The 27,123-nt window shown below is 40.6% G+C and overlaps 1 protein-coding gene across 1 annotated transcript in view; it reads left to right on the top strand.

The window, feature by feature from the left end:
- The window catches only part of PDE11A (phosphodiesterase 11A), a 434,307-nt gene that overhangs the window by 380,176 nt on the left and 27,008 nt on the right, over positions 1–27,123 (top strand). The window contains exons 16-19 of the mRNA XM_036858971.1: positions 6,643–6,720; positions 12,495–12,558; positions 19,097–19,171; positions 24,042–24,125. Coding sequence (XP_036714866.1) covers positions 6,643–6,720; positions 12,495–12,558; positions 19,097–19,171; positions 24,042–24,125 — 301 coding nt within the window. The remainder of the gene's footprint in view (positions 1–6,642; positions 6,721–12,494; positions 12,559–19,096; positions 19,172–24,041; positions 24,126–27,123) is intronic.

The raw sequence follows: 27,123 nt of genomic DNA, 5'->3' as shown, positions 1-27,123 counted from the left end.
TACCTGGGCTTAGAGAGGGCACATACTCTACCCAAAGTCATCAAGTTGCCTGTGACATGTCTCCATGCCACATTGCCTCAGATCACTATTTAAACCAAGAATTATCCAAGAATTCAGATTTTATAAACCCATTTGGGCGCTTAATGCTTTTCTGGTTGGCTTTCTAAATTAATCAGACTAATCTTCAAATTGAAAAATTTTCACTTCCCTTTGTGCTCTGCAAGCATTCATCAGCCATAACAGAAAATGCCCAGTCTAATGGTTTCTTTGTCTTTGTCTTTCCAAAGGGATGCAATAAGTAGTATTTCTCAAAAGCATCTGATTATGACAACAAAATGTACTAAATTGTCTTAGATTGTTACGAGTTATGGTTTGACCATCCTTCTAAAAATTAGACTAATATCTAAAATAATTTATTTTATGAAATACAATAGGAACTCAACAAATGTTTCTACTGCCATGTAGACAGGAATATTCATTCATTCATCATTATACAAATGTTTATTAAGAGTCCACTATGTTCAGAGTTTTCAACCTCTACAGTAGCCTACACTCAACTAGCCCCATATTGGAAAGGAAGAGGATAAATTAATGCATAGTAAGGTGTAATGACTTATAGGGCTTAACCCATTGTTCTTTCCCAAACATTCTTATATTTTAACAAAGCTGATGAATTAACCCACGGAAATTACTCTAATGTTAGAACAACAGACACAGTGACAGGTTAATGGAAGAAATATTTTGGTACTTTTTGATGCACATCAAAGCATTTTATATCTATTCATCCTCATATCCCCATCCACATGATATTGCAACTGAATAAAACATGAGAAATGTATCCACTAGCACTTACTGATGCCTTCTTTATGCCAGGTACTGTGCTAGTTGCTGGGGATCACAGGCAGAGAAGACATAATTCTTACCTTCAGGGACTGAGAACCCAGTGTAAAAGTGAGAAAAACAGTAATACCACATCGTGAGGAGTGCTACGGGCCAAGTAAATGCAGGGGCAACTAGGGCATGCTCCATCCAGCAACCCCTTGGACCACTTCTTGTCCTGGAGATTATGAATCAACTGAACTAATGGTTAGGGCCTTGTATTGTCTAATTTTCTGTCATTTTCAATATTGAGAGTCATTCTCGTCTTTCCATTTCCTGCATTTGCCAGTTTTATTCGTGCTGTCACCAACAGCACAGCACCTAACAGGTAATTTCTTTCAGGTTCTTAGCTGGTCATGTGTTATCAGTGCTAGTCTAACACAAGGAGACAATTCACTTTCAAAATTAAATATATGACTTTTTTTCCTTTAGTCATAATTACTGGAATTAACATCTGCCTACTAATTTATTATTCCTCTCTGATGCTTTTATGCCCAAAGTCCAGAAGTGTCTCCAGAATCTGCATTTAGCAATCAGTTGCAGATGTATGGTCTGCCTGTTGAATGAGCTGAAAGAACAAAATTCTCCTCCCCTATACCCATTCCACCCCGTCCCCTATACTCTCCTTCCACACGTCTGACAATTCTGGAGTTGAAATTGCAGGAGAGTCACAATGATGATTTTCCACCTCAGCAGTAAAACCTTCCTAACATTCATAGAATTTTAGTAGATTCAGAACAGTTAGATAAATAGATAAAGATTATGTGTCCATATATACATGTAGAGTTATATAAATTTACAAAAAATATTCCTGATTAAAATATACACAGGATTGGTAATTTCTCAATTTACAAATAAAAGGTGCCTTGTAGATGAATTACAAACCAGAAAAATGTTCAATGTAGCGGTGGGCGACTGGTAACCAATCTTTAAAATTATTTTTGAAGGTAATTTTAGCAGTGCTGTTCAAATGATGCTTTTTTAAAGATTGCTATTTTTCGGAGTGAAACATATGTCAGGAGAACAGGATAAAAGCCTAATAAAAACATATATGATTATAAATGAGATTTTCCAGTAAGTTGCTTTCCACTAGCTGAGGTGTTTGCCATTGTCCTTGAAAACCAAGGTTCCCAGTGATCTGCTTGAAAAGTTAATGATATATTTCCTCATGACAGAGGAGTCTGGATACAGGGAGTGTTATATAATTTTGTGGATTTTCAAATGTTCGTTTTAGCAGCCCCATGTTTTTAAAAGCACTCCTATTTCTAACAGTTTCACACATGCTGATTTTGACTCTATGATCTATATACACGTACACATACAGATGTTAAAAGGAGCAGCTGTGTGGGCCAATTTCTCAAAAGCACAGTGAATTTCACGGTTATCTCTAAGGAGGGGGTCAGAAATACACCACCTAGAGCTGCAGACCACCAATCTGGTCTGGGCCATCTGCAGCCCTTTGGAGCATCTCATTGTTGATGGAAAGACCACTGTCTGGTGCCCTCCGTGGTACTCGGTACTGGGTACTTCCTTAGTACAGCAGCCTGTGATGCCATTATACCTATGTCCAGAGTCTCACAGCATGCAAGGCTATTTTGCCCCCATTCATGCAACACACAATTTATAAAGATTATCTCAGAGGGCCAGAACTGGGAAGCTCGGGACCTGGAATCTACCTAGATCTGCCCATAACTACCCTGGGACCCTGGGCAAATCACTTCACCTTCCTTCACCTTGAGTTTCCTCACCTATAAATGAGAGAATTACAGCAGATTTTTTTCAAAGGTTCCGTATACCCCTAACAATCTGTATTTATAATGAAAACTCAAATTAAACATAGAAATCATTCTATGACCCAGCAATTTTACATATATATAAGTGTGTGTGTGTGATTTATGTACACAAACACACATAGAGACAGACAGACAGAGACGGAGAGGCAAAGAGGGATCCAAACCTTGGGACGCCAGAATAAATAGAACCTATCAAGAAATAGCCACACTTTTGTCAGTGGAGAAAAATAAAATTAGTATGCCACATTTTTCTGTGCTCTATGAAAAGATTCCTTCTGCCCCTCTTCTACCTACCACCCCCTAGGGATAGTGGATATTCCCTTTTGTCCTGATGCAGTAGACCCTGGCTTTGTTATAATGTGATGTGACGCCTATGACTGATTTTGGGTTCAGTTGATTTAAGACTTTCGCACCAGCAGCTCTAGGTATTAAAATTTTCATAATCGTGGAGATTTATTCTTCTGGTGCTATTTGGCTGGCATGTCATAGATTTGCAATTAAAACAAACAAACTTCTATATTGAGTTAGACGCCTAGGTAATATGCTTCCACTTTACATCAAAAATGCTGTGTCTCATATATTGAACATACTCTCAGCAGGTATTCCAATAGTTATGGAGGAAGGGTCAGACATTGGTTGGGAACGGTGTTCTTACATTTCCCACAACTTGTTATGTTGTCCACCTGGATCAAGTTAGAATCTAGTCTTCAAGACAGGGCTTTTCTTGGATAGGTTTTAGGTTGTTTTCTTATCTCAATCTCTCCAAATGACAGCTGTGAAGACCATAGAACAATTGGAATCTAGGTGGAACCAGTGTCTAAAGAGGTTTTTTTTTAATGAATAGTTTCTGAGATCATCTTCTTCATTCATTCATCAACTCAACAAATATTTATTGAGCTCCTGGTAGATGTCAGGCACTGTTGTAGGCACTGGGGATTCAGGGGTGAACAAAAATGGGCCAGGCCATTGTCCTCATGGAGCTTGCCTTCTAGTGATTTCTTAGAATAACTCATAGGATTGAAAAGACACCCAGGTGCTTATGATGACAGAGATGATGACTGACAAGCTCTTTCAGAAGGCCTTCCATGATCTTCCATGACTCTCCTATCTAAGCCAAGTGCCTTCCTCTGTGTGCCCCCAGGACACGCTGAGCACATCTTAGCTGCTTGGGGCAGCCATTATTCCAACAGCTTGTGTTCGTATCCCAGCTCTGCCACTCACCACCTAGGGCCAGTTCACTCAACGCTTCTGAGCTTAATAACAGTAGCTAATCCTTACTGAGCACCTACTGTGTGCCAGGCACTCTGCTAAGTGTGTTACATAAATCATCTCATTGAATCCTCCCACCAACCCTAACAAGATAGGTCCTGTTGCTATTACTCTTCTCTGACAGGAAAACTGAAGCCCAGCAAAGTTCAATAACCTACCCAAGGTCAGTCATGTGGTTAATAAGTGACAGAACCCAGGAAGTCTGCCTGGAACATAGTAAGGGCCCAATAAACATTAGCCTCCTCAGGGCGAGGAGTAGGGGGAGGCAAGTGAGGTGGGTCATGAAGAGTGCAGTGTCAGATCTTGTCTTTATTTAAAATTTTGATATTTTATTCATCATGGGGTTTTTTTGTATTTATGCTGATTTTTTAAAACATTGCGTTAAGATATTATTTGTCTTGATTACTGAGTTTGGGGCACCCACTTGAATTTTGTACCCAAGGCAAGTATCTCTCTAACCTCACTCTAGTCCCAGTATCATTAGTATTATCATTAGCATCACCTTTGAAGGGGGATTACCTGTATTTGTTGATCACCCCTAGTAAACTCAGAGATGTTTACAAATTGTCTTGTGTCCATAAAGCCTAGTAAAGAGTTGGCACAGAGTAGGTGTTCAATAAATATCTGTTGTACCAAACTTTCTGCTCCACAATTATTCAAAAGAAGAAGAATTTCCATTCAGGGAGAAGGAAGAAGTAGATGACCTCTTCAATCTCCATAAAGTCCAATTAGTCCAGTGTGTATCACTGTTGGCAGTAATACTGTTAATATTATTTACACATCAACCATGGCTCTCAGGTATTGAGTATCTACCAGTACCAAACACTTGATGAACCTCATTGCAAATTCTTACCGCAAAGCTGGAAACTGAGGCTCAGCAATGTGGAACCACTTGCCCAGGACCATACAGCTAGTGAGTGACAGTCAGCATCAAGCCCAGGTCTGTGTGAGTCCAGACCTGGGCTCTTTCCATTCCGCCACCTCTTTCTATTGCAGTTCACAGTCAGTGGTGGTGATGTGAAAAAGGCATGACCATGGTCAAAAAGAAGGGAGTGGGCAAGTGAAAAAGGTGGCAAAGGTATACGAAGAAAAGATACGCCCACACCTGCACACCCGAAGGGGAGGGGTGCTGCCGGGCCCTTCCATGTGACTGTGCAGGGCCATCCCTGCTGAGTGCAGTGATGTTGTTGGGGAGATTATCCCATCCGTGGTGTGGCCTTGACCTGTACCCACTTGAAGAAGCAAATCCAGGACCTGCCTTTGTGTCTCAAATAAGGAAATGAGTCACCTGTTTGTCTTCCTGACCTGCCCCCTTTCAGGTGAATTGAGTTGTCCATCTGACCAGGTGGCAAGAAGTCCATACTGTTGGTCAGCTGGTGATGGGGACTCCAGACAAGAAACAGGGAAGCCAATAGCACTCAGCATCTTGTCCTTTGTCCCCCCAGATTACAGTGGGTCAGCATAAGTGTTTAAGATCCTACTCTGATTTCCACCATAAATGACATGGTACTATTTTGTAAAGTGTATTCCTTAAAACGTCAGTGCTATGGGATTCTGTGGTTAAGTCAGGGTGAGTAGGCTTTTCTCAGTATTTCGCAGAGCCTTCAAAAGGCTAATGCGGTGGTGAGTCTCTAGAGAGGTATATCACAGGCAGCATTTCTCAAACCCACTCGGCCAGAGCACTCCTTTTCATGCAGCACCTCCTAAGACTGGCATTTCGTTGGATGCACTTTGGGAAACAGCGTGCCAGAATCCTTTAAATGGTCTCTCATTAGGAAGTGCCAAGAGAGTGAAACCTTGGGAAATGATTCTTAAAGAATCAAAACGGTGATGTCTTTTTTCTTTTCCTTTCTCACTATAAATATGAAAATCATATAACTAGGCTAAAGAAAGATTTTGAAAATAGGAATGTCACCCTATATTCACAACTTGAGAAGATTCCCTTCTTGCCTTTTCCATATCTATACATCTCCAAATGTGTTTCCACATGCGTGTGTATCCAGCACTTAAAATGTGTAGACACATGCTAAAGGCATTGCATGTCGTCTCATTTAATCCTCACAATAACTCTGAGTCAGCAAATAGGACCCCCAAGTTAGAGCTTAGGAAATTGAGGCTCAGAGGGTTTAAGTGACTTTCTGAAGTTGCACAGCAAGGAAGTGACTGAACCATTATCTAAACATAGTTATTTCTGACTCCATAGCCTATGTGTTTAAGTACTGAGATGGTGAAATAGTTATCTTCTAACTTCTACAAAAGTATTTGTCCTGAATTTACTACCAGGGAATTTATCTTATCTTGGATCATCATACAGGTCAGTTCTAAGTTGAATGATAAAAGAACATTCTAGAACTGTTCCCACTTTTTATGTGTCCTTGCCTCCCTTCTCTGACTTTCAGTAAGAGTCACAGGGCTTCACATCAAGTAATCCCAAATGCGGGACCACATTGTTTTCTGTTTTATGGCTCGATAATCTCCTCCGTTGTAAATACATTCAGAAATGATTGTGGCTTTTTCTTGAAGCCTCAACATTTTTTTTTAACTGATTTATTTTGATAGCACTTTAGCCTCATGATTTCAAATATTAAGTTACTTGGTCGAGGTGGTCTTATATTTTCCCATAAATGTGTTTATGTCACTGCACAGACTGAGAAATTTCATTCCAGGGTGTTTTTTTCTTTTTTCATTTGATTTTGTGCAGGAGGAGAACTGAATTCTTCGAACTTGTCAGTAAAGGAGAATATGATTGGAACATCAAAAACCATCGTGATATATTTCGGTAAGAAACAGCTCTTGTTTATGTGTTTCTTCATTATTTGATGATTTAGCCATTCTTTTCTGACAGTGCTAAAAGCACACAAGTAGTTTTTAAAGTAACAAAGCTTACATTCAAAACATTCAGAAATTAGTTGAATAATTAGAGAATGTGTCTTTTCGTTTTCTAATTTATTTTATTTTGCCTCCTCTCCATAAATTTGCCTTCAAAATTAGAAAATGATGTTTGAATTGGTCCCGTTTCAGCAGGCATGCAAATTGCAGGGGAGAGGGGATTTTTGAACCTCCGGAAACAGTTACACAGAACAAAGGAAAGTAAGAGTTAAGTTTGGGGGTTTTTTTAGAGACAATAGACATTGTAGATAGAAAACCAATCAAAAGATTTTGGTGCAGGAAATAAGGAATCTGTTCTAGACTTTTCACAGGACTTCTTCCAAGTTGTTTAGAAAAGACAGCAGCAAACCATCATTTTTATGTGGCACATTTTAACCACCTGATCGCAGCCACTCCAGCTGGTTAGACACTGTTCCTCTTTCTCTCATACCCTGTCCTTCCACTGTCCCCATCTCACCCATCCCCAGACTTTCTGGTGTCTTAGTCCTGTTCCAGATTTATTAAGCATTTCTGGGAAAGCTTGTGAGCTTTCTGGGCTTCTGGGCTCAGTGTGTCTGCTCCACAGCCAGGCGACCACTGGCATCGCCCCCAGTGGGATCCCTACCCCAGCCCTGGCCCACATGCGCGTGCAGGACCCCCGCCTCCATCTGAGAACACAGAGCCCTGCCTGCCACTTCCCTCTTCTCACTCTCTCACCAGAGGGTGCTCTACTTCTCCCCTCTCTGCATTACTATTTCTCTGTGTTATCTTTTTTTTTTTTTGAGGAATTAAAGACAACTGTGCTTGTCTTACAAATTAAGATCTCTGTTATCTTTACAGACCTTTTCCGCATCCTTTAGGGTGGGGTGGCAGGGGCGGGGGGCTGGTGATGGGTGAGGGTGGGAAGGACCCTTCCTGTCTTCAACACTAGCATCTCCACTCGTGTCCTATTCCAGTCCCTCCACCTCCCCGCCGCCCGCCACCCCCCCACCCCCACCCCGACTCCGACCTTGCTGTGTCAATTATACTCCTTTGGCTTGCATTTTCAAAATCTGACTTTTTTTTCCGCCCAGCATGACCTTTCTAAGCCTAAAAAATATGCTTCCATCTCCTCGGTAAAAAAAAAAATCCTTAAAATCTGCCTCCTTCTTAAAGTCCAATCGTAGTTTTCTTCTCTCCTTCAATTCCACACTTCACTCACACTCCTTCTAACCTCTTACAAGGCAATTTCTTTCTTTTTAAACCATTTTTAATTCCACAAGTAACGATAGGAATATATTTTTCTGAAACAAAGTAAAACATTACAGATAACCCCCCAGTTCCTTGAGCATCATTCCCAATTCCCATACTGGGCATAGCTTTGCTCTGTTAGCAATTCCTTGTTTCTTTTCAGACTACTGTCAGAGCATTTCCATACATGTGTACCCATGGGAAACATGCTATTTAGTGTAGATTTGTTTGTTTGTTTGTTTTAACATAAATTATATATTTACATGTCAATCTGAACTCACTTGTTCACTCAGCTGTATGCCTTGGAGTTCTTTCCATGTCCATACCAGTATCATCTTTGATTGTTGCATAGTATTCCAAAGTATGAAGTTACCACAGAGTATTTAGTATTTAGAGTGAATTCCTCCACTGAGGAATTTAGTTGCTGAAATGTAATTTCTGTGCGTTTTGAAAGTCACCGGTCACCTCCTAAGGATCAGATCCTACAGCCTTTGTTCTCTGCAGCTTCCTCCATCTCTTCGCAGCCCTCACTGCGTTGGCCTTTCCTTTCTTAAAACTCTTCCCTGCCTTGGCTTCCGCAAAGCCCATGCTCTTCTGTATTTTCTACTTCCTTCTGACTTTTTTCTTCTCCAATTTGTGTTTCTCTAGCCCTTCCTCCCCCCCACTGCCCCCTAAATGTAATCGTCCCTCAAGGAATTCTTCTCTTGTTCCTCAGCATCCTCACAAATGGTCCCACTGGGCTTCTTGGGTCTGGCCTCTCTCCTGAGCACAACTCGTAAAATGCCAGCACTCGTCCCATGTCTCCACCTGAGTGTTTCCCACAGAGGTTTTCAAATTTTTTGGCAGGGAACCCCATATGTAAGAAAATCTTATTTAGAGGCACAGTACATAAAGCAGAGGTGAGATGCTTCAGGAACCCTCCCCTCCCCTCAGCTCTGCCCTCCCCCCTCCCCCCCCCCCGCAATTTCACAGCTGGACTCTGACCATGTGCACGTTGCGGGCAGCTGGCGGGGCTCGGGGGGAGCGCTGTCTTAGAGAATTCTGAAATAGTAATAAAACCAACTAAAAGTTGGTCTGCTTTTCATCATCACCATGTGCCTGCAATCTAAACAATGTCAACAATGAGACACTCCTCCCAGAGAAAAATCTTTTGTTGGAATAAATTCTAAACAACGGCTGAGATTACTGTTGAGTATCAAAATAATTGCTATGAAAGCTTCAAATTAGCACATTATTACTTATCCTTTCATTGTGCATGTATTGTACATGTAAGTTAATTCCAAGAACGCCCAGTTATTCCGTCAGCCCCTGGCACAGGTGGACTCGGGACACGTTTTCAAGAGTAAGTTGCTAACGGTTCGGAACTTTCTGCACTCACTCCAGATGCAGTTTGTGTCTCCAACCTCTGAGAACGTCACCTTCCTGCTTTTAAACAGTATATTCAGAATAAACAATGATAGCTCGGTGATGTTAGCGATAAAGAAACAGAACTTGAGTTACTTCCGTTCTGTCATTTTATGTTGACCATTTGGGGTCTGTATTTGTGTTTAAAATTTAAAACAGTGAAACAGAGTGCAGACTGCGAGGTGTAATCTTTTTGTGTGGTAAGCATAAAATTCAGTTCATACATGTAATCTTTTACTGAATTTGGATATATCTTTTAAATTACAGTGTATTCCTTTTGCGTTGTTAATGCTTTTAAAACTAGAGAAAAACAAGAAAATGATGATTATCGCAAGATAATTATTCAAATAATTTTGGCGCCTAGAGGAGGAGAGGCGTGATAACAAGGAGCTGCTGCGAGTCTCAGATACCCTAGGAACACACCGTCCTCTTCCCACCCCACAGAGGACATTCCTGACCATTCATTCCCGCAACCGCACTAAGCAGATTGCACCACCTAACTCGAAAATGCACTAGAGTTATGCGGACCTCAAGACTCAAACACTTGCTACAAACTCCCTCCCTGCTCTCATATTTTAGAGAAGGCCTTTCAAGTACAGAGGCTTGATCTAAAAAATAAGGTAAAACTGCCCATTCGCCTCCTTCTGTTCGTTCTTCCTGTGCAAGCTCCCAGCCCTATCCTTGACTTTCTTTCCCCTCTCCCCTCCTTTGTTTTATGCCCTTAGCAATTTATGCTTTCCTACTGTCTCTCTGCTTCCATTCTCTACTTCTTTAAACTATTTCCACATCTACTACCTAAAGTTCTCTCCTTGAAGCTCTGGCCAGGTTCCTCCTGAGTCCCCAACCTTCACTGTCTCCCCACGCCAATTGGATAAAGGTTTCAGACACTCCACCGTCCTCCCTCCCAGCCTTTTTCAGTCTTCCTTCTCTGTACAGAATTTCTGCTCCACTGCAGAGTATTCATTGAAAGTAGAGGCTCTTCTGTCAGACTGTATGGATCCCAATCCTAGCTTCGATAGCTCCTAGCAGTGTAACCTCGGGCAAGGTACCCCGACCTCTCTAATCCAGGAATGCAAAGCACTATTTGCTTTGTAAAATGGAGATAATAATAGTATCCCTACCTCATATAGAGACTATGTAAATCACCCTCTAATGCCTGTTCAATAAATGGTAGCTATTAGAATTCTCATCATCAGAGCACCTAGCAGATACTCAGTAAACTTGTTGATTGATTAATGTTGATATGAATTTGAGAAGTAAGTTTCAAATTATCAAGCAGATGGAACTTAAGTAATTATCCAACTATGGTACAAATAGGCAACCTCACAGAGATTATTTCCTGTCCGGGAGAGAGACTACAAAGTCTAATGCATTACCTACAGTCTTGTCCCTCTCTGGTACCAGCAGAACCTAAAATGAGAAGCACTGGAGTTTAGCAAGAGGGGCTCTGGCAGCTTTGCGATAAGCACAGAATCCTGAATCCTTTACACACTTTGGGAAAGTTACTTAATCTCTCCATGCTGCCATTGACCTCTCTGTAAAATAGAAATAACAGCATCTTGTGATGAGGAGTCACTTAGTTAGTAGTTAGTTAGTAGGTAGTTGGTAAAGCACTTAGTACAGAGGCAGGCACATGTAAGCACCGTAGAAGCGCTTGTCACAAAAGATGAAGCGCGAAGAATAGACTGATGTGTCTCTTTGCACAGGGCTTAGCACAGGAGTGTTTGGAATTAGACGCTGCCTGATTCCTAGAGGGCTTTGAATGACCTGTTGTTATCTGCCGGTCTGCCTTGTTCCCTGGAGGGGTTTCCTGAAGAAGTTACACAAACCCTACCGCCATCCAGGCATGCTCTGCCATCTGGGAAGCAGACATGTTTCCAAGGCAGTAGAATCCGGCAGGGTATGAAATGTTAACACCTGACATCAGGGCAGCCCTCTGACCTTCGACAACACACCCCTTTCTTCCAAAAGGAGTTAGCCAAGATGTGGTTTCCCAGCTCAGATCCTTCGTTAGTTTTCATCACGCGCTGCTGGTTTTAGTAAAAGAAAGCAGATTTTGGACAAAGAGTATGCCTGATTTTTCCCTTCTCACCACATCCAATTAGAAGCACAAGAGCTATCTACAGTTTGAATTGTTCCCCCTGTTTTTTATGTCCAGGTTTCAATGCGGATTCTAGATTTCTAAACCAATAGAAATCTGCCCCTCAAAAATCTGATTCAGATATTTCCTGTGCTTTCTTATGGGCTGAAATTAATGAGAGCTGTAGCTGAATACGTTTCTTCTTCGTCATGCTTATAAAACATGGTTGTAGCCAGGTAGTAAACTGGAGTCAAACTGTGTGGTTCTCCCCCGTAAATCTTAAATGCAGGAGACACATATACACTATTGATACTATGTATAAAATAGACAACTGATGGGACCATACTGTATAGCACAGGGAACTCTACTTAATGCACTGTGGTGTCCTAAGTGGGAGGGGATATACGTATATGTAAGGCTGATTCATTTTGCTGTGCAGTAGAAGCTAACACAACATTGTAAAGCAACTGTACTCCAATAAAAATTTTAAAAAGAAAGAAAGAAAATTCAGGAGCCCCTAACAGGGCATGTGGTTCACCTTTTTGGTGTGGGTTTTCTTCCGTCCCCATCAATCAGTGATACATTGGTAAACAGGTTTATGAGCTATGTATAGAGTATTATATACCGATTCCCTTGCTGAGAGTTAAAAATAAAAAGCATCGTCCATTACAAATTATTTTAAGCAGAGCTTGCTTGGTTCAAGTATAGAGAAAGCAGTGCTTGGCTTTCCTTGATCTGCCGCAGGCAAAACAAAAGGGCCACTGAGTGTGTGCGAGCTTTGTCTTCCGAAGTAGTGCGGCCACATGATGGAGGTGCTAAACATGGGTCTATAAACAGTGCTGCCCTTGTTGAGGAAAAGAAGATGTAAGCTGACCGTGGTCCCATTTTATTTATTTATGTATCTAGGACGGGTTTGTTTAGGAATGCAACAAAAGATTATTCAGGCTGTTTTGTTTGGTTCTGTTTTTCAGATCAATGTTAATGACAGCCTGTGACCTTGGAGCCGTGACCAAACCGTGGGAGATCTCCAGACAGGCGAGTGGTGATTAATGGCAGGGCTCAGCCGAGGAGGGACTGGGGGGGACAGTATTCCCAGAGCCCTGTCTACCAGGCACTGAAACCCGAGTCAATTTGCATCAGTATTAAAGTGGTGTAAAAAATAGCAGGAGGTTTAGGGCGACAGTTTATTGCCCAGCCTTTCTTTATCGTGCTTCCACTGAGAAATAATATTTCTGACTCTGTTAGATTTTTTTTTAATGCACTAAATCCAAATAACACCTTGACCATTTCTTAAGGCAGGAGTTTCATACGTAGTGTTCTTGAATAAGTAACCGTGTTTTAGTACAAGGTCCAGTTTTTCACATCTGAAGAAAAAAAAAAAACAAGGATAAAAAGGAATTTCTATTTTTCTTTTTCTTTAAAGTCTATTTAGAGATCAGAGGGCTCTTTGGCCAAAATGTGCAGTATCTAATTTAATTTGTATCCCAAATGTACTGCCTTTACCACCTATCTGGTTTCACTGCCCAAAAGTGTTAGCTCTAGAGCTAGAATAGTTTTTAATCCCATAGCTGCCCAACTTAAGATCCTTGATTTCCTTGATAGTATTTGGTTAATAGCTCTTTTGGTTTTATGAGGCACCTACTGGATGGGCTGCGGGGTCTAAAATGATAGCTTGCCTTGGTACCCTGAGACTCGACATTTAAGGGAAAATAAGATACATTCATATAACAATAAAAAACTAATATTTATTGACTAAATAACTAATGTTAAATGACTGCTTTATAAGTATTATATCATTTAATCCTCAAAAATCCTCTGAGGTGGGTATTGTGACTGTAGTGGGCTGAATAATGGCAACCCAAAGATATCAGGTCCTAATCCCTGGAACCTGTAAATGGTTTTTCCTTAGAAGGAAAAAGGGTCTTTGCAGATGTGATTAAGTTAAGGACCACCTTTATCATTATCATCATCATTACCTGATTACCCAGGTAGGCCTTAAATTCAATCACAAGTGTCCTTGTAAGAGAGAGGCACAGGGAGGTGGCACATTCAGAAGAGGAGAAGGTGTGTGAAGACAAGGCAGAGATTGGAGTGATGTGGCCACAGGCAGAAGGATGCTGGCAGCCACCAGAAACTGGAAGAGGCAAAGTACAGATTCTCCCCTAGAGCCTCCAGAGGGAGCATGGCCCTACCAACACCTTGATTTCTGTCCAGTGAACTGATATGGAACTCCTGGCCTCCAGAACTTTGAGAGAATACATTTCTGTTGCTTTAAGCCACCAAATTTGTGGTAATTTATGACAGCACTAGGAAACTAATACAGTGATTATTCTTATTTCACCAATGGGAAAAATGAGGCTTAGAAAGGATACGTAGCCTGAGGCATATAGCTGGTAAGTGGTGGAGCGAGGGAGGAATTCAAATCCTAGCAGATGAGGTTCCAAAGCCTTCATTCTTAGTGTTTTATGCTTTCTTACACAGGAGGCACCAATCAGCATTTTTAAATGATGCAAGTGTGTTGGCAGAATGGGCTATGTTATCACTAAGCTCAAAATCTCAGTGTTTTAAACTAACACATCACCTGGAGGCATGTGCCTCAGCTTGGCTGGCGCCTCTGTCCTCATCCTGGACTGGGGCTGAGGGAGCAGCTACTGTCTGGATCATTCCAGCAGAGGCCCGGGTGGGTCTTACACTGGAAGTTAAATGCTATCCCCCCCTGCAATTCACTGGCCAGAACTTGGTCACATGACCCCACCCAGCAAGGAAGTGCCCATCCTTCCATGTGCCCAGAAAGTAGAAAGCCAGAAATAGTTGGTGAAAACATGACTACCACAGTTTGCCCTTCTAATCACCAAAAATGTGATTCACTCTCCTTCCTCCAGGCAAAATATACTCATTCCCCCCACTCCAAGGGAGTTGACCCAAATATCCCATCAGTTGTGATATTAAGCTGGAAGTCCAGGATCTCTGGGTGATATGTGCTAATCTCTACAGCAGGTCTGTAAAGATTAAACTAAAGATGAACTAAAGACCCACACACACCCAAAATGCAGCACATAACATCCACTCCACAAAATACTCATTATGACAATCCCATTTAGAAAGGGAAGAGATGGCAATATTTGGCAGTTAGGGGTCCACAGCAATTCCAAAATCCCACTGGGCATTCTCTGGGAGGGCCTTCTACTCTGTGGTGGGCCCTGATTCTCAGGGAGATGCTGCCCAATTCAATATTTTCCATGGCCTTTAGATACACCCTAGGAAATTATTCCTTTTCCATTATCCTCCTTGGCTAGATTCAAAGGCCAAGCAGCTTTCTCAGCCTGCTTCCCCCCTAAAGAAGGTTGAAGACCCAAGGCTTGTTTTAAGTTTTAAATAGTCAAAGGCTTGTGGGGTTTTTTGGCACATTTAGTCACCTTCTTAGGTCTTTGATTCCAGTCATTTCCATTTGCTAATAACCACATCCACAGTTAGATTCTATACAACCTTCTTAGATCTACTGTATTTCTTTGCTTCCTTATATTCAGGAACAAGGAAATATAGCATACATACATCTTTCTTCCTCTCTCAACAGTTAATTCCTAGTATTTGGGCCCTAGTATTTGGCACCAGTGAGGAAAGCATGTAGTTAAATCATTTTTCTGGGCCATTTTGTCTAACTAAAAGGATGTTGTGTGTGCCACCTAATTCATTCATAGTTGTTAACTATGTGTTACTGGCCACACCTTCAATTTGATTCTTGTTGCAAGGCTGAGTCTTGATCAGCCTTTGTCATTCAAAGTGTATCTCAATTTTTATTTTCACAGTTTGGGATTAAGAAGCAGCTTCATATTCTATCCCTACAAGATCCTGAATTTGTGACTTTTCTCTATTCCCTTTCATTCCTGGTTATAGACCTGCCAACCCTTTTCTGAACTCACTTCTTACAATACCTAGCAAAACAGTCAACAGCAACCATCACATGCTATTAACTTTGTGTTCCAGCCTCTTCCCCTAAGGCTGTAAATCCATTGGGTACATTGTTTGCTTTATTTCCATGAGGACTGTACAAAATACTTGCCACGTGTAACATGGATCGTCATCCTCATAGCTTCTAACAACCTCACTGTATTATAAATACCTGGCCCCCAAGCCGATGCCACATATTTTAGGGTCTTTCCTGTCTTTCTTTTCTTCCTTCCTTTCCCTTTCTCTCTCCCTTCCTTCCCTTCCTTTCTGTTTAATAGCACTACCTCACTTCCATACCAATTTTTGTTAGTCAAGGCTAAGCTAGGCTTTGCTGCAGTAACAAATATAATCTCAAATTTTAGTTGCTTAGCACAAATGAAAGTTTATGTCTTGCTCACATCACAGTTCAGTGCAGGTGGTGCAGTTTTCCTATAGACTCTCCTCCAATGAATAGCTCTCTTCCAATGCCTTGGTTTTCGTTTAGTGTGACATGCTTGAAGTTACATAAAGCAGGTTATGGTGAAGGACTTGTGTGGTTGCGTTGCTTATTTCTACATCTCTGCCCACCCTTCCCTTCCCCAGTGTGGAAAGGCCTCCCTGACAGTAAAGTTTGGGAATAAACTGCAGAGAATATGTAAGTGGCTCTTCCAGGTAGTGGGAAAAAGTGTAGTATTGAGAGTGGGGGCCCCTGTGATAGGGGGGAAGGTAGTGGAGAGTAGGAGAAAGTTAGGGGAACTGGGGGAAAAATAAAGAAGATTAGAAAGGGGGTAGATGAGGGATGATCTGCCAGGGCCTTCAGGACCCCAGTGAAATGCATGTCACAACTACAGGAGCAGCAGCCCACGTGGGAGCCAGAAAGTGACCCAAGTACTTGAAAGGAAAAAAGTTTCCGCGTTGAGATTATAGAACAAAGAGGCCCAGTGGCCACTTGTAGGTGGTCTTCTTGGTCACTGATATAAATATTATTTTATTTTTAGGATTTGAACTTCTGCCGACCAGTGCAGAAACTCATGAGGTCAGGGAAATAAAACACAAAACCATCTTTTTCCAAATGTTTCCATCAGAAGTCTTGTCACAACTCTAAACTGTAGATCTCATTTGTGTTTGTATCTGAATTGAATAGGTTAGGTATTTTCAAAACCTTACTCACTTCTAATAGGATTTTAGGAAACAGTTAGACAAAAACAATAGAAACTTATTTTAAGAATAGAAATATAGGGCTTCCCTGGTGGCGCAGTGGTTGAGAATCTGCCTGCCAATGCAGGGGACACGGGTTCAAGCCCTGGTCTGGGAAAATCCCACATGCCGCAGAGCAACTGGACCCGTGAGCCACAACTACTGAGCCTGCGCGTCTGGAGCCTGTGCTCCGCAACAAGAGAGGCCGCGATAGTGAGAGGCCTGCGCACCGCGATGAGGAGTGGCCCCCGCTTGCCGCAACTAGAGAAAGCCCTCACACAGAAACAAAGACCCAACACAGCCAAAAATAAATAAATTAATTAATTTTTAAAAAAAAAAAGAAAGAAAGAAACAACATACTCCAAACCAATGATAGATTGCTCCAGGCAAGGGGAGATGAAAAAAATAAAGTCCAAATTTAGTTGAGGGAATACCTATAAAAAAAAAAAAAAAAAAGAATAGAAATATATTTCCAATTTCCTGGATGTTGATTTTTTTTTAATTCCCTTTCAAAATGTTTTCTCACTGGTGTCTATTTCACTTTGCCTTCCTCACACACATGACTCTAGGCATGTGGGTTTCCCCAGTCAGCCCCCAAGGCCTGATTAGCATCTCAATTTCCTTTTTTAATAAAAAATTCAATCAGGAGCCATTTAATAGTCCTGATTGGGATTTTAAGTACAAATGAAACAGTGGTACAAGTTGAGCTGTGAAAGAAGCACAGGGGAAATACCCAAGACCACTTTAGAAAGCTCAAGGAAAAGGAGTTTTGTTTTAATTTCTTGCTTTCCAGGGGCTACTGACCTCTGCAGGACTCCCACCTCGGGGTGACCTGATATGCACACATGCATTCTTTAGTGCAAAAGATCCACCTCAGAGGATTCTGAGGGAGAGTTCTGGGAACTGAATAATGAGGCCAGGTCCTTCTCAAAAGGGACCATTTCTTCTCAAAAGGAAGGCCAGAGACCAATGAGAGAGGCCTGGAGTGCTAAAGTGAAAGGCAGTGGCAGAGCTGGGGAGAGAGAAGTGAACCAGGGCCCTAGAAAAATTGAGTCAGTTCCAACTGGTTTATGCTGTTGAATTTTTAAAATGTTTAAAATCTGAACTGGCCATTCTATTTTTAATAAATGACTGCATACTTGCTACTCTCAGATGTGTGTGTGGGTGTTCGATGTTGTGTTAAGTTTTGGCAATGGTTACCATTTTTTGGTTGACAAATCTCCTGAGGAGATATACTTTAGGTAAATTATCTTGATTCTCTGCACTTGACCAAAATTAAACCACTCTAACCTTTGCCAGACCTACAAACCTCATCTTTACAAGAGCCTGGAATAGAGAAAAATTAGTCTGGGGATCCAGATCTTCTTGCCATCACGTTGTCTGGTATTTCTTTTCTGCTCTTCAAATATTTTGTAATCCAGCTAGTTCACCTCAGAGATACCCTAGATGTACATCATAGTGTTGTTGAAAACACCCGTTCAGCACTTATCTGTTACATCAGTTTGCTTCCCATAAAACTGTCAGTAGAAGCACAGGGCTTGGGGAAGAAGAAAATCTCTGCAAGCTTGACCATGATCAGTAGCTTCTGACCATCCACACTAATGGATGAAAAGTAGAAGAATATGTGTCCTTACTTTGGAAGAAATCTCTGTGGTTTGGGGTAGAACAGCCATTCCATTGTGCTGTACCAACTAGAACCCACCATAAATAAACACTGTTATTTAGTACATGGATTGAGACAGCCTGAAGACCAAATCACATTCTTCAGACTATATCATAACATACTGTAAAAGTCTGGTATGAACAGTGAATCTAGCATTAGTTCTGCCCCTTGAGTGATGGCTACTGTAGGAAGTAAGGGGTGGGCCCCGGGTTTATCTGTTCCAGAGTGTACATAAATACTGGTAGGGTGACGTGGTTAAGGAGTTTTTGTACGGCAAGATGAAACCAAACTAAAATACAAGTATGCGACAAAGTAAAGAATCTGCACAGAAACAACCGAAAGTTGGCTGAATTATTATTACAAATATAGTATAATAATATATTATAATAACATCAGTTATTATTAGGTTATTATTTGCTTCATTTTTCTGGATAAGAACATTTCCTGCTTTGAAGGTGGCAACCTTGTGCTTCATGTGTATATATAAGCTCTACTGTCAGAGATGGTCTATCGGCATGTGTCTAAGGATACATTGCAACTGTACTTCAACTCTATTTCAACAAAAATAAATTAAAAAACATTGCACAAGTTCTTCTGATTAAAAGGAAATCAGTTACATTGATTAAATTCTATAATACCTTCAAACACAAAAGGTTAATGTACTTACTCATAAGCTTTTTAAATGATTGTCTTGAAGATAACTACCATACACATAAGCCAGAAATAACTTCTGTGTCTCGTGATGAATTACACATACCTGTCAATTTAAATATTTCTATGTTTCAGGTGGCTGAACTTGTAACCAGCGAGTTCTTTGAACAAGGAGATCGGGAGAGAGCAGAACTCAAACTCACTCCTTCAGTAAGTTCTTCCTTTTCTTATGACGTATTTACCCTTTCGAATGACATTTTCAAAAATAACTTCAAATCACACCTTGAAAATGGGAAAGACAGAGAATGGATTTAAGGAAGCACTCTTGAAAGTTTAAAGCTTTAGTTGAACTTAGATGCTAAACACTCTTATTCCCAGTTTTCTGATTAACAGGGCTGATCTACTTAACAAGCATTTCCTGTACTCCCACAGTGGGAGAAGTAGGCGCAAGGGAGGATTGCAGTTATTTGAATAACTCAAAGCCTAGGGCTGGCATTTCATATGTAGTCAGTGGCTACTTTGAAACAGAAATACAGAAAAAAATTAAAGGCAAGAAAGATGTCCAGCCTTGATGGGCTAGAACAGGCAGGTGCAGTAAATAATGGATATTCTGGATTTTACTTTCCAATTTTGAACTTTCCAAAATCCCAAAAGTAAATCAAGTCTGTTTCTTTTCCTTTTTTGCAAAATGAAAAGTTGCATCTGGGGAACTAAGTTCTGCTGATTGAAATGCTATTTAGATTGGATTCATCCATTCAATTATTATTTGAGAATGCTTACTGTAGGCTAAGGATGATTCTGTTTTTACTCATCAGGAGACAAAGACATAAATGCCTCAGTCACCACCCTCAAGGAGAGGGCGGCCTCTTTATTCTTAATGAATGGGTAGCTTCAAACATATCACCCAACGACTCAAAGAATGGTCCAGAATATTCTAAAGCCTGCCACAGCACAGAAGATTCATTGCAGCTCAAGGAATGTGTTAATTGTCAAGAGTGTCTGTTTATGAGGATTCAAATCAACTCAGTTTTGAATATTTGGAGTTATTTATAAGATCTTCAAGTTTTAAAACACCTTTCTTTGCTGACATTTAAAGACAAGGAAAAGCAGCAGAACTAGCTCCTAGCTTAAAGAACTCACAGACTTACTAATTTTGACTATTCTTTATTTGTTGTTTACCTACAAAGGTCAGAAAGACTACATAAGTTAAAACAGCCATCAATTATTTTAGTTTCCAAAGCAATATCTATTTATACTGTTTTCAACACACCCCTTTGTTCTTCTTTGGTGATGTCACCAAATTTGGTTATAAAATACAGATACTAGATTGGGATACATAGTTAATGTGTAAAACGTAGCACAACTCAAATTTCTGTCTGCTATATGTATATCTATTTTCAAATAAAAGCTTTTCTCCTCTTTAAAAAACTGTTTCAGAGGCCTCCTCTGAAGAGTTTACAATGCAGCAAAACCACAGGTTATTTAATTAAATGAAAAAAATATGAGTCAAGTGACAGCATTGGCAAGCTGGCAGGTGCAGTGGTGCAACACTAAGGAACTTTTGTAGGCTCAGGTAAGGGTTCTTTTCTGGAGACATAAATGAAATTAATTTTGTGGTGGATACATAGCTGTAAGTGCTGCTCTCTCCCCACAAAAGCCTACTTAACACGGCTGATGACTATCTCCTCAGGCCTAACTGCTGTGGCAGGGCTATCCCACATTAGTGCTTTTCCAGAACTGTCTGGAAATGCACACACCCAGATTGGACACCTGCTGTGCCCATTATTCCATGATATTTAGGAATAAAATTGTCCAAGAGCCCTTTCAGGTGTCATAGTCCTAAAGGTCACCAGAGTAACTTCATGAAGACAAAGGCTAATCTGGGCAACATCCAGATTAATACTGGAAGCAGTGAGTCAGTTAATAGCACATGCTTGAACACCTTCAAGTATCAAGCATGAAGCTGGACACAGTGCATCCAGCCATGAGCAAGGCACCATCTTCCCTCCCTCAAGAAGCTTGTCAACTGGTGGGAAATATAGACATTAAATAAATAATCGCCAATAATCAATTACAAGATGCAAAATTCTGTAAAGGGAAAACACAAGACAAAGTGGTGTCTCACACACTCATCAAACATTTGTTAATAAGTGACTAGTCCAGAAATGACCCCTTACAGTTATGGTCAACTGATTTTTGGCAAGGGTGCCAAGATAATGCAATGGGGGAAAAATAATCTTTTCACCAAATGGCACAGGGACAACGGGATATCACATGCAGATGAAGATGGACCCTATCTCTCACCATAGCCTAAAATAAACTCAAAATGTATCATAGACCTAAATGTTAGAGCTAAAACTATAAAACTCTTAGAAGAAAGCAAGATATAAATCTTCTGGATTGGATTTGGCAATGGTATCTTAGATATGATACCAAAAGCACAACAAACAAAAGATAAAATAGAGAAATTGGACGTCATCAAAACTTAAAACTTTGTGTGCTGAAGGACACTATCAAGAAAGTGAAAAGACAACTCACAGAATGGGAAAAATTATTCACAAAGCATATATCTGATATGGGCCTAGTATCTAGAATATATAACAACTATTGCAACTCAACAATAGAAAGACAACCCAATTTTTTAAATGGGTAAAGGATCTGAATAAACATTCCCCTAAAGAACATATATAAATGGCCAATAAGCACATGAAAAAAAATGTTCAAAATCATTAGTCATCAGGGAAATACAAATCAAAACCACAGTGATATACCACTTCACACCCACTAAGATGACTATAATCAAAAAGACAATAACAAGAGTTGACAAGGATGTGGAGAAATTGGAACTTTTTGTACATTGCTGGTGGGAATTTAAATGATGCAGCTGCTTTGGAAAACAGTTTGGCAGTTCCTCAAAACATTAAGCATTAGAGTTACCATGTGGCCAGCAATTCTACCTCTAGGTATAGCCCCAAGAGAAATGAAAACATACATCCACACAAAAACTTGAATGTTTGTTGTAGCATTATATATAATATCCAAAAAAGTCGGAACAACCCAAATGTCCATCTACTGATGAGTGGATAAATAAAATATGGTATACAATAATGATACAAGGGAATATCATTTGGCAATAAAAGTGGTTGAAGTGCTGATGCATGCTTACACGGGTGAACCTTGAAAACATTATGCTAGGCGAAAGAAGCTGGTCACAAAATACCACATATCATATGATTCCATGAAATGTGCAGAATAAGCAAATCCATAGAGATAGAGAGTGAATTAGTGTCTGCCTATGTCTTGGGGGGTTTGAGGAAGAATGAAGAGTGACTGCTAATTGATATGTGATTTTTTTTTCCCTTGGGGTGATAAAAATGTTCTAAAATTGACTGTGGTTGGACTTCCCGGGTGGCGCAGTGGTTAAGAATCCACCTGCCAATGCAGGGGACACAGGTTTGAGCCCTGGTCCTGGAAGATCTCACATGCCACAGAGCAGCTAAGCCCATGTGCCACAACTACTGAAGCCCGCGCGCCTAGAGCCCGTGCTCCACGACAAGAGAAGCCACTGCAATGAGAAGCCCATGCACCGCAACGAAGAGCAGCCTCCACTCGCAGCAACTAGACTGTGCACAGCAATGAAGACCCAACACAGCCAAAAATAAAAATAAATAAATAAATAAATAAATGTATTAAAAAAAAATTGACTGTGGTAATGGTTGCACAGCTAATTGTGAATATACCAGTGAATTAAACCAGTGAATTAAAAAAAATACATAACTATATACTATGCACCAGAAACAGAGTCATTAAATAAATTTAAAAATCTCAGATAACAATGAGAGCTAGAGAGGATAAAACAGAGTAATATTTTTTAAAGGAACATTTTCGACCAAGATTCATGCAGTTCACAAGAACCAGCCCTTCCTCCAGCGTATTTCAGAGTCTTCTCCAAATGCCTAGTCCTCCTTCCTGATATTTACATTTCACCTTACAATCAAGGATGAGCAGAGCCCCTAGGAGACGGTGACCTCCTCCCTAATTTGGAGGTATTTTCCTCAGCGGCGCCCTTCTATCTTCTGTGACCTCAGCAGCGCCCTTCTATCTTCTGTGACCTCAGCAGCTAGTGATTTGGGCCTCACCCACTCCCACCCTCGTTCCTAAGTCTGAAGGATGCAGGATTTCTCAACATATCTGAACCAAGGAGATGTCGTGAATCTGCCGTCATGACCTGTGTGAACGCCAAAATGATGTGGATGCCACATTTTATTTAGAGGAAAGACGAAACCTACTGTAAGACCATAGGCAGGGCAGGGTTGCTTCTTAGACCCTGACCTTACTCCTTAGCAATAAAGGGAGGGACAGTCTCACTGGCGTAGAACGGGCAGTGTTTGTCCGAGGACTCTATCTCAGCCATCCAATTCCAACTGATTGTCTTTCTTTTTATGTCTGCCCAACGGAATATGTCACTTCTTTTTCTCTAAATTTTCTGAACATTATAATATCATAACGTTTAAAGGCTGGGAATGAGGAGAGAATGGGTACCTGCCCCCATCATCCATCCAGTGATAGGTAAAAATTTAGGAATTTATTCACAACAGGACCTTATTGAGAAACACAAAATTGTCCCCACCCTGAAAAAATCATACAAATAGTTTCTATTTAAAATGAAATTGCTTTTAAGGATCTTTTCCAATCTATCCCACCCTCTCTCGCTATAAAAATAAAAGCCTGCACTATTTTTCTAGCAAAAAAACCACTTCCCCTTCCTTTGACTTGTGCCCAATTCCCAGTGACCTGATGACTTGATTTAGTGGCAGTTACCTATAACTGAAGACAGATTTTGGCCCCAAGGAGTTGCGTGCTATAAAGTTCAAATAAATTCATTTACAAATCTCATAAAAAGAGGTGAAAATACTTTATTTCTCATCATAGATAAAGGAAAAGAAAGTACATGTAAAGATTGATTGTGGTTTGTGAAGTGTTCAGTTGGTAAAAATGGGATCATTGTGGCAAAGTGTTTGACAAAGCGCCTGTAAAAGACTCCAGTGTAATAAAGCAAGGTTCTCCTCCCCCATTCTAGGCTATTTTTGATCGGAACCGGAAGGACGAGCTGCCTCGGCTGCAATTGGAGTGGATCGATAGCATCTGTACGCCTTTGTATCAGGTAATCATGACTTGGGAGGGTCTGTGTGTCCTGACCAAGCCAGGAAAGAAGAGTGTGTATACCGCGCTATCAGAAGTATTAGTTTTAGGACACGCTTCCAGGGTATGTGTGTTGCCAAAAAAGGCTGCAGCTTATCCTTTTTTTTTTTTTTTTTTAGATTTTAATTTTATTTTTTTAAATTTATTTATTTATCTATTCATGGCTGTGTTGGGTCTTCGTTTCTGTGCAAGGGCTTTCTCTAGTTGCGGCAAGTGGGGGCCACTCCTCATCGCGGTGCGCGGGCCTCTCACTGTCGCGGCCTTTCTTGTTGCGGAGCGCAGGCTCAGCAATTGTGGCTCACAGGCCTAGTCGCTCCGCGGCATGTGGGATCTTCCCAGACCAGGGCTCGAACCCGCGTCCCCTGCATTGTCAGGCAGACTCTCAACCACTGCGCCACCAGGGAAGCCCTGCAGCTTATCTCTTCTTAGATTTCTGATTGGTCCCCTGGGAAGATTTGGTACTCAGAGGCCGGAGACCCGAGTTCTCCTTGGGCCTCACCTCCCTCATCTATAAACCAAGGATAGTAATATTTTATCTCAGTATTCCCCAAACTGTGCCCCATGGGACGTAAGTATCCACCCATAACTTTTCAGACAAAGCTCTCAGGCCCAATAATTAGGGAACCTCTCCTGCACATTAAAATACTGAAGGCTCGGAGAAGTCCTTTGGAAAAGAAACACGTTTAACCTTGATTAATTCTGAATTTCTCAAACATTTGACCATAGAAATCTCATTCAGTTTTTTTTACGTTTTTCTTTTACTTTTATTAATATCATGTTAGACATGAGAGTTCCATGAAACATGGTTTTCTGCCCTGACCCCATGGTCTGGGCCACAGGGTTTTGAAAAGCCCCTTCCATCTTAAACATCCGCCTCTGTCTGAGATGCATGACAAATGGCAACCACTGAACCCTGAGCAAGGTGCACGCCCTGTTTCCAGCCCTGCTGCGTGAGTTTGGGACCCTGCTTCTGGCAAGGAGACTAGCGTCATCAGCTTTGAATGTTCACACTCCACTTTTTGAGTAGAATTAGGGCTGACATGGGTTAACACTCACAGGTTAGTGTGCGTTGGCTTTTAATTCTGCTTCTAAGTATTTGCTTTCATGTGTAAAACCTGGCCAGTTCTTTACCCCCTACCTACCTCAATCAGACTGAGCTGCTTTTTTAACTTCAAAGTGAGAAACACATGGAGGGAAAGCAAAACGGCTTCATTTCTCACTCTGTCTAACTCCATTAAAAACACAGTATTGTTTTTTAAGGACCTCACAACCATTAAGTTTTAGGCTTATCTACCACTTCGCTTTCAGCACTTTTAGGGACTGCTGAGCCCTGTCACATTACTCTAAAAAAAATAAAAGTAAAAGATAAAAACACCTAGAATACTGTCTTGAAGATGGAAATGTAATTTTTAATGACTATAAGCAACAAAAGTAAGTTCTTATTTGTATTATATTATCCATTAAATACATGACAGCATACAATCAGACAAGTAAAGCTTTAAAAGAATCTAGAATAGATTCTTTTAGTTATACATGGGACATAATGCTCTTTTATTTAATAATGAAAGATTGGATGAAAAATCAAGAATGATGTCTACGATATTGTAAGAGGATCCTCAACTCTCTTTTCTCCCATCTGCGTCTCCCATCCTCGCTCCACTGGTGTCTCTGGATAAGCTGGGTCCCCGTGTGTAAGGCCCATCGCTGTTGTATCAGGTATACCTTGCTTTGCTAAATTGACCTTGACCACCCATGTTGAATTATTTTTTAACATTATTCACTTTCCTATGCACACTTAGGCCATAAATGAGATGAATTCTTGCAATTAATAAATTCCTTTTACTGTGGGTAAAGCTTAGGAGGATGAAGACATGTATTTGTGGTGCTGATAAATTTTTGGTATTAGTCTGAAAAGCTACTTTGGAATGAACCCAACTCCACACACCCTTCCTATGTGATTAGTTACAGTAAATGCTGGAAAGGACTCTCGTGTGCTTTTTCATGTTAATTTAAGTGTTTCATTACTGGTTCACAATCATTTGGGCTTACTTTTATACTTCCCATTAAATACTTTGAAATCTTCAGGTTAAAAAGGAAATTACTTGAATTTCAAATGAAAATAGCAGCTTCCAGAATTTAAGGAGTAATATTAACCCATCATATTATCATTCCTGATTTTTCACATCTGTTTTACTTTACTCCCTATCTGTGACATTAGATACACCTGCTATTTTTATCCACAGGAAATTGACATATAGAAAGCTTAAGTGACACTCCCACCAAATTCACTTTGTCCTACTCATCTGTGGCCTTGGTTTTGATGTAATGGCCTTTCTACTGCCTCACTTTACCTCTGCTGGATATTGTCCCACAATCTTTTCTTATTTAACTGGGGAAAGTCATGGCATTTAAAGAGGACTGCGGAAGGAGCTGTTTATAAAAGTTCATATTCATACCTGCTGCTGGATCTTCTCAGTGAACACAGCATGAAAATCATGCTCTTTTTTAAAATTCCTTATCATCACTTATTTTTTTAATCTCATGGATTTCATTTATAAATTCTTTATAATTTATATATATATATATAATATATAATTTTGAAACCAACATTTCAAAAAGCCCTCAGACTGAAACCTTGCAGAGTGACTTTAAGTATGCCCCTTGAGGGTCCTCATTTTGTCCCATCTCAAGCAGTTGGGTGTTTTTTATTATTTAACCATGAGAGTTAATGTGAGATTATTTAATCTCACATTAACTGTTGATGCTCCAGAAAGGTAACGGAATCCATCAGTGGGCAGGAATCACCATGAGTGCGAAGACACAAAATCTTGAGGAAATGACTCATGAAGCAAGGAAGGTCCCTGCTATGACACTGGTCAAATATCAAAATGTCTGCAGGAACTCAGGTTGTTGCTGAGAGGTCAGTTTGGGATTTTTAATGTGAAAGTGCAGTGATAAGT

The sequence above is a fragment of the Balaenoptera musculus genome, chromosome 7 (genome assembly GCF_009873245.2).
Source record: "Balaenoptera musculus isolate JJ_BM4_2016_0621 chromosome 7, mBalMus1.pri.v3, whole genome shotgun sequence".
Classification (NCBI taxonomy): Eukaryota; Metazoa; Chordata; class Mammalia; order Artiodactyla; family Balaenopteridae; genus Balaenoptera; species Balaenoptera musculus.
The sequence above is the reverse complement of the archived record's forward strand: the minus strand, read 5'-3'. Positions and strand labels throughout refer to the sequence as shown.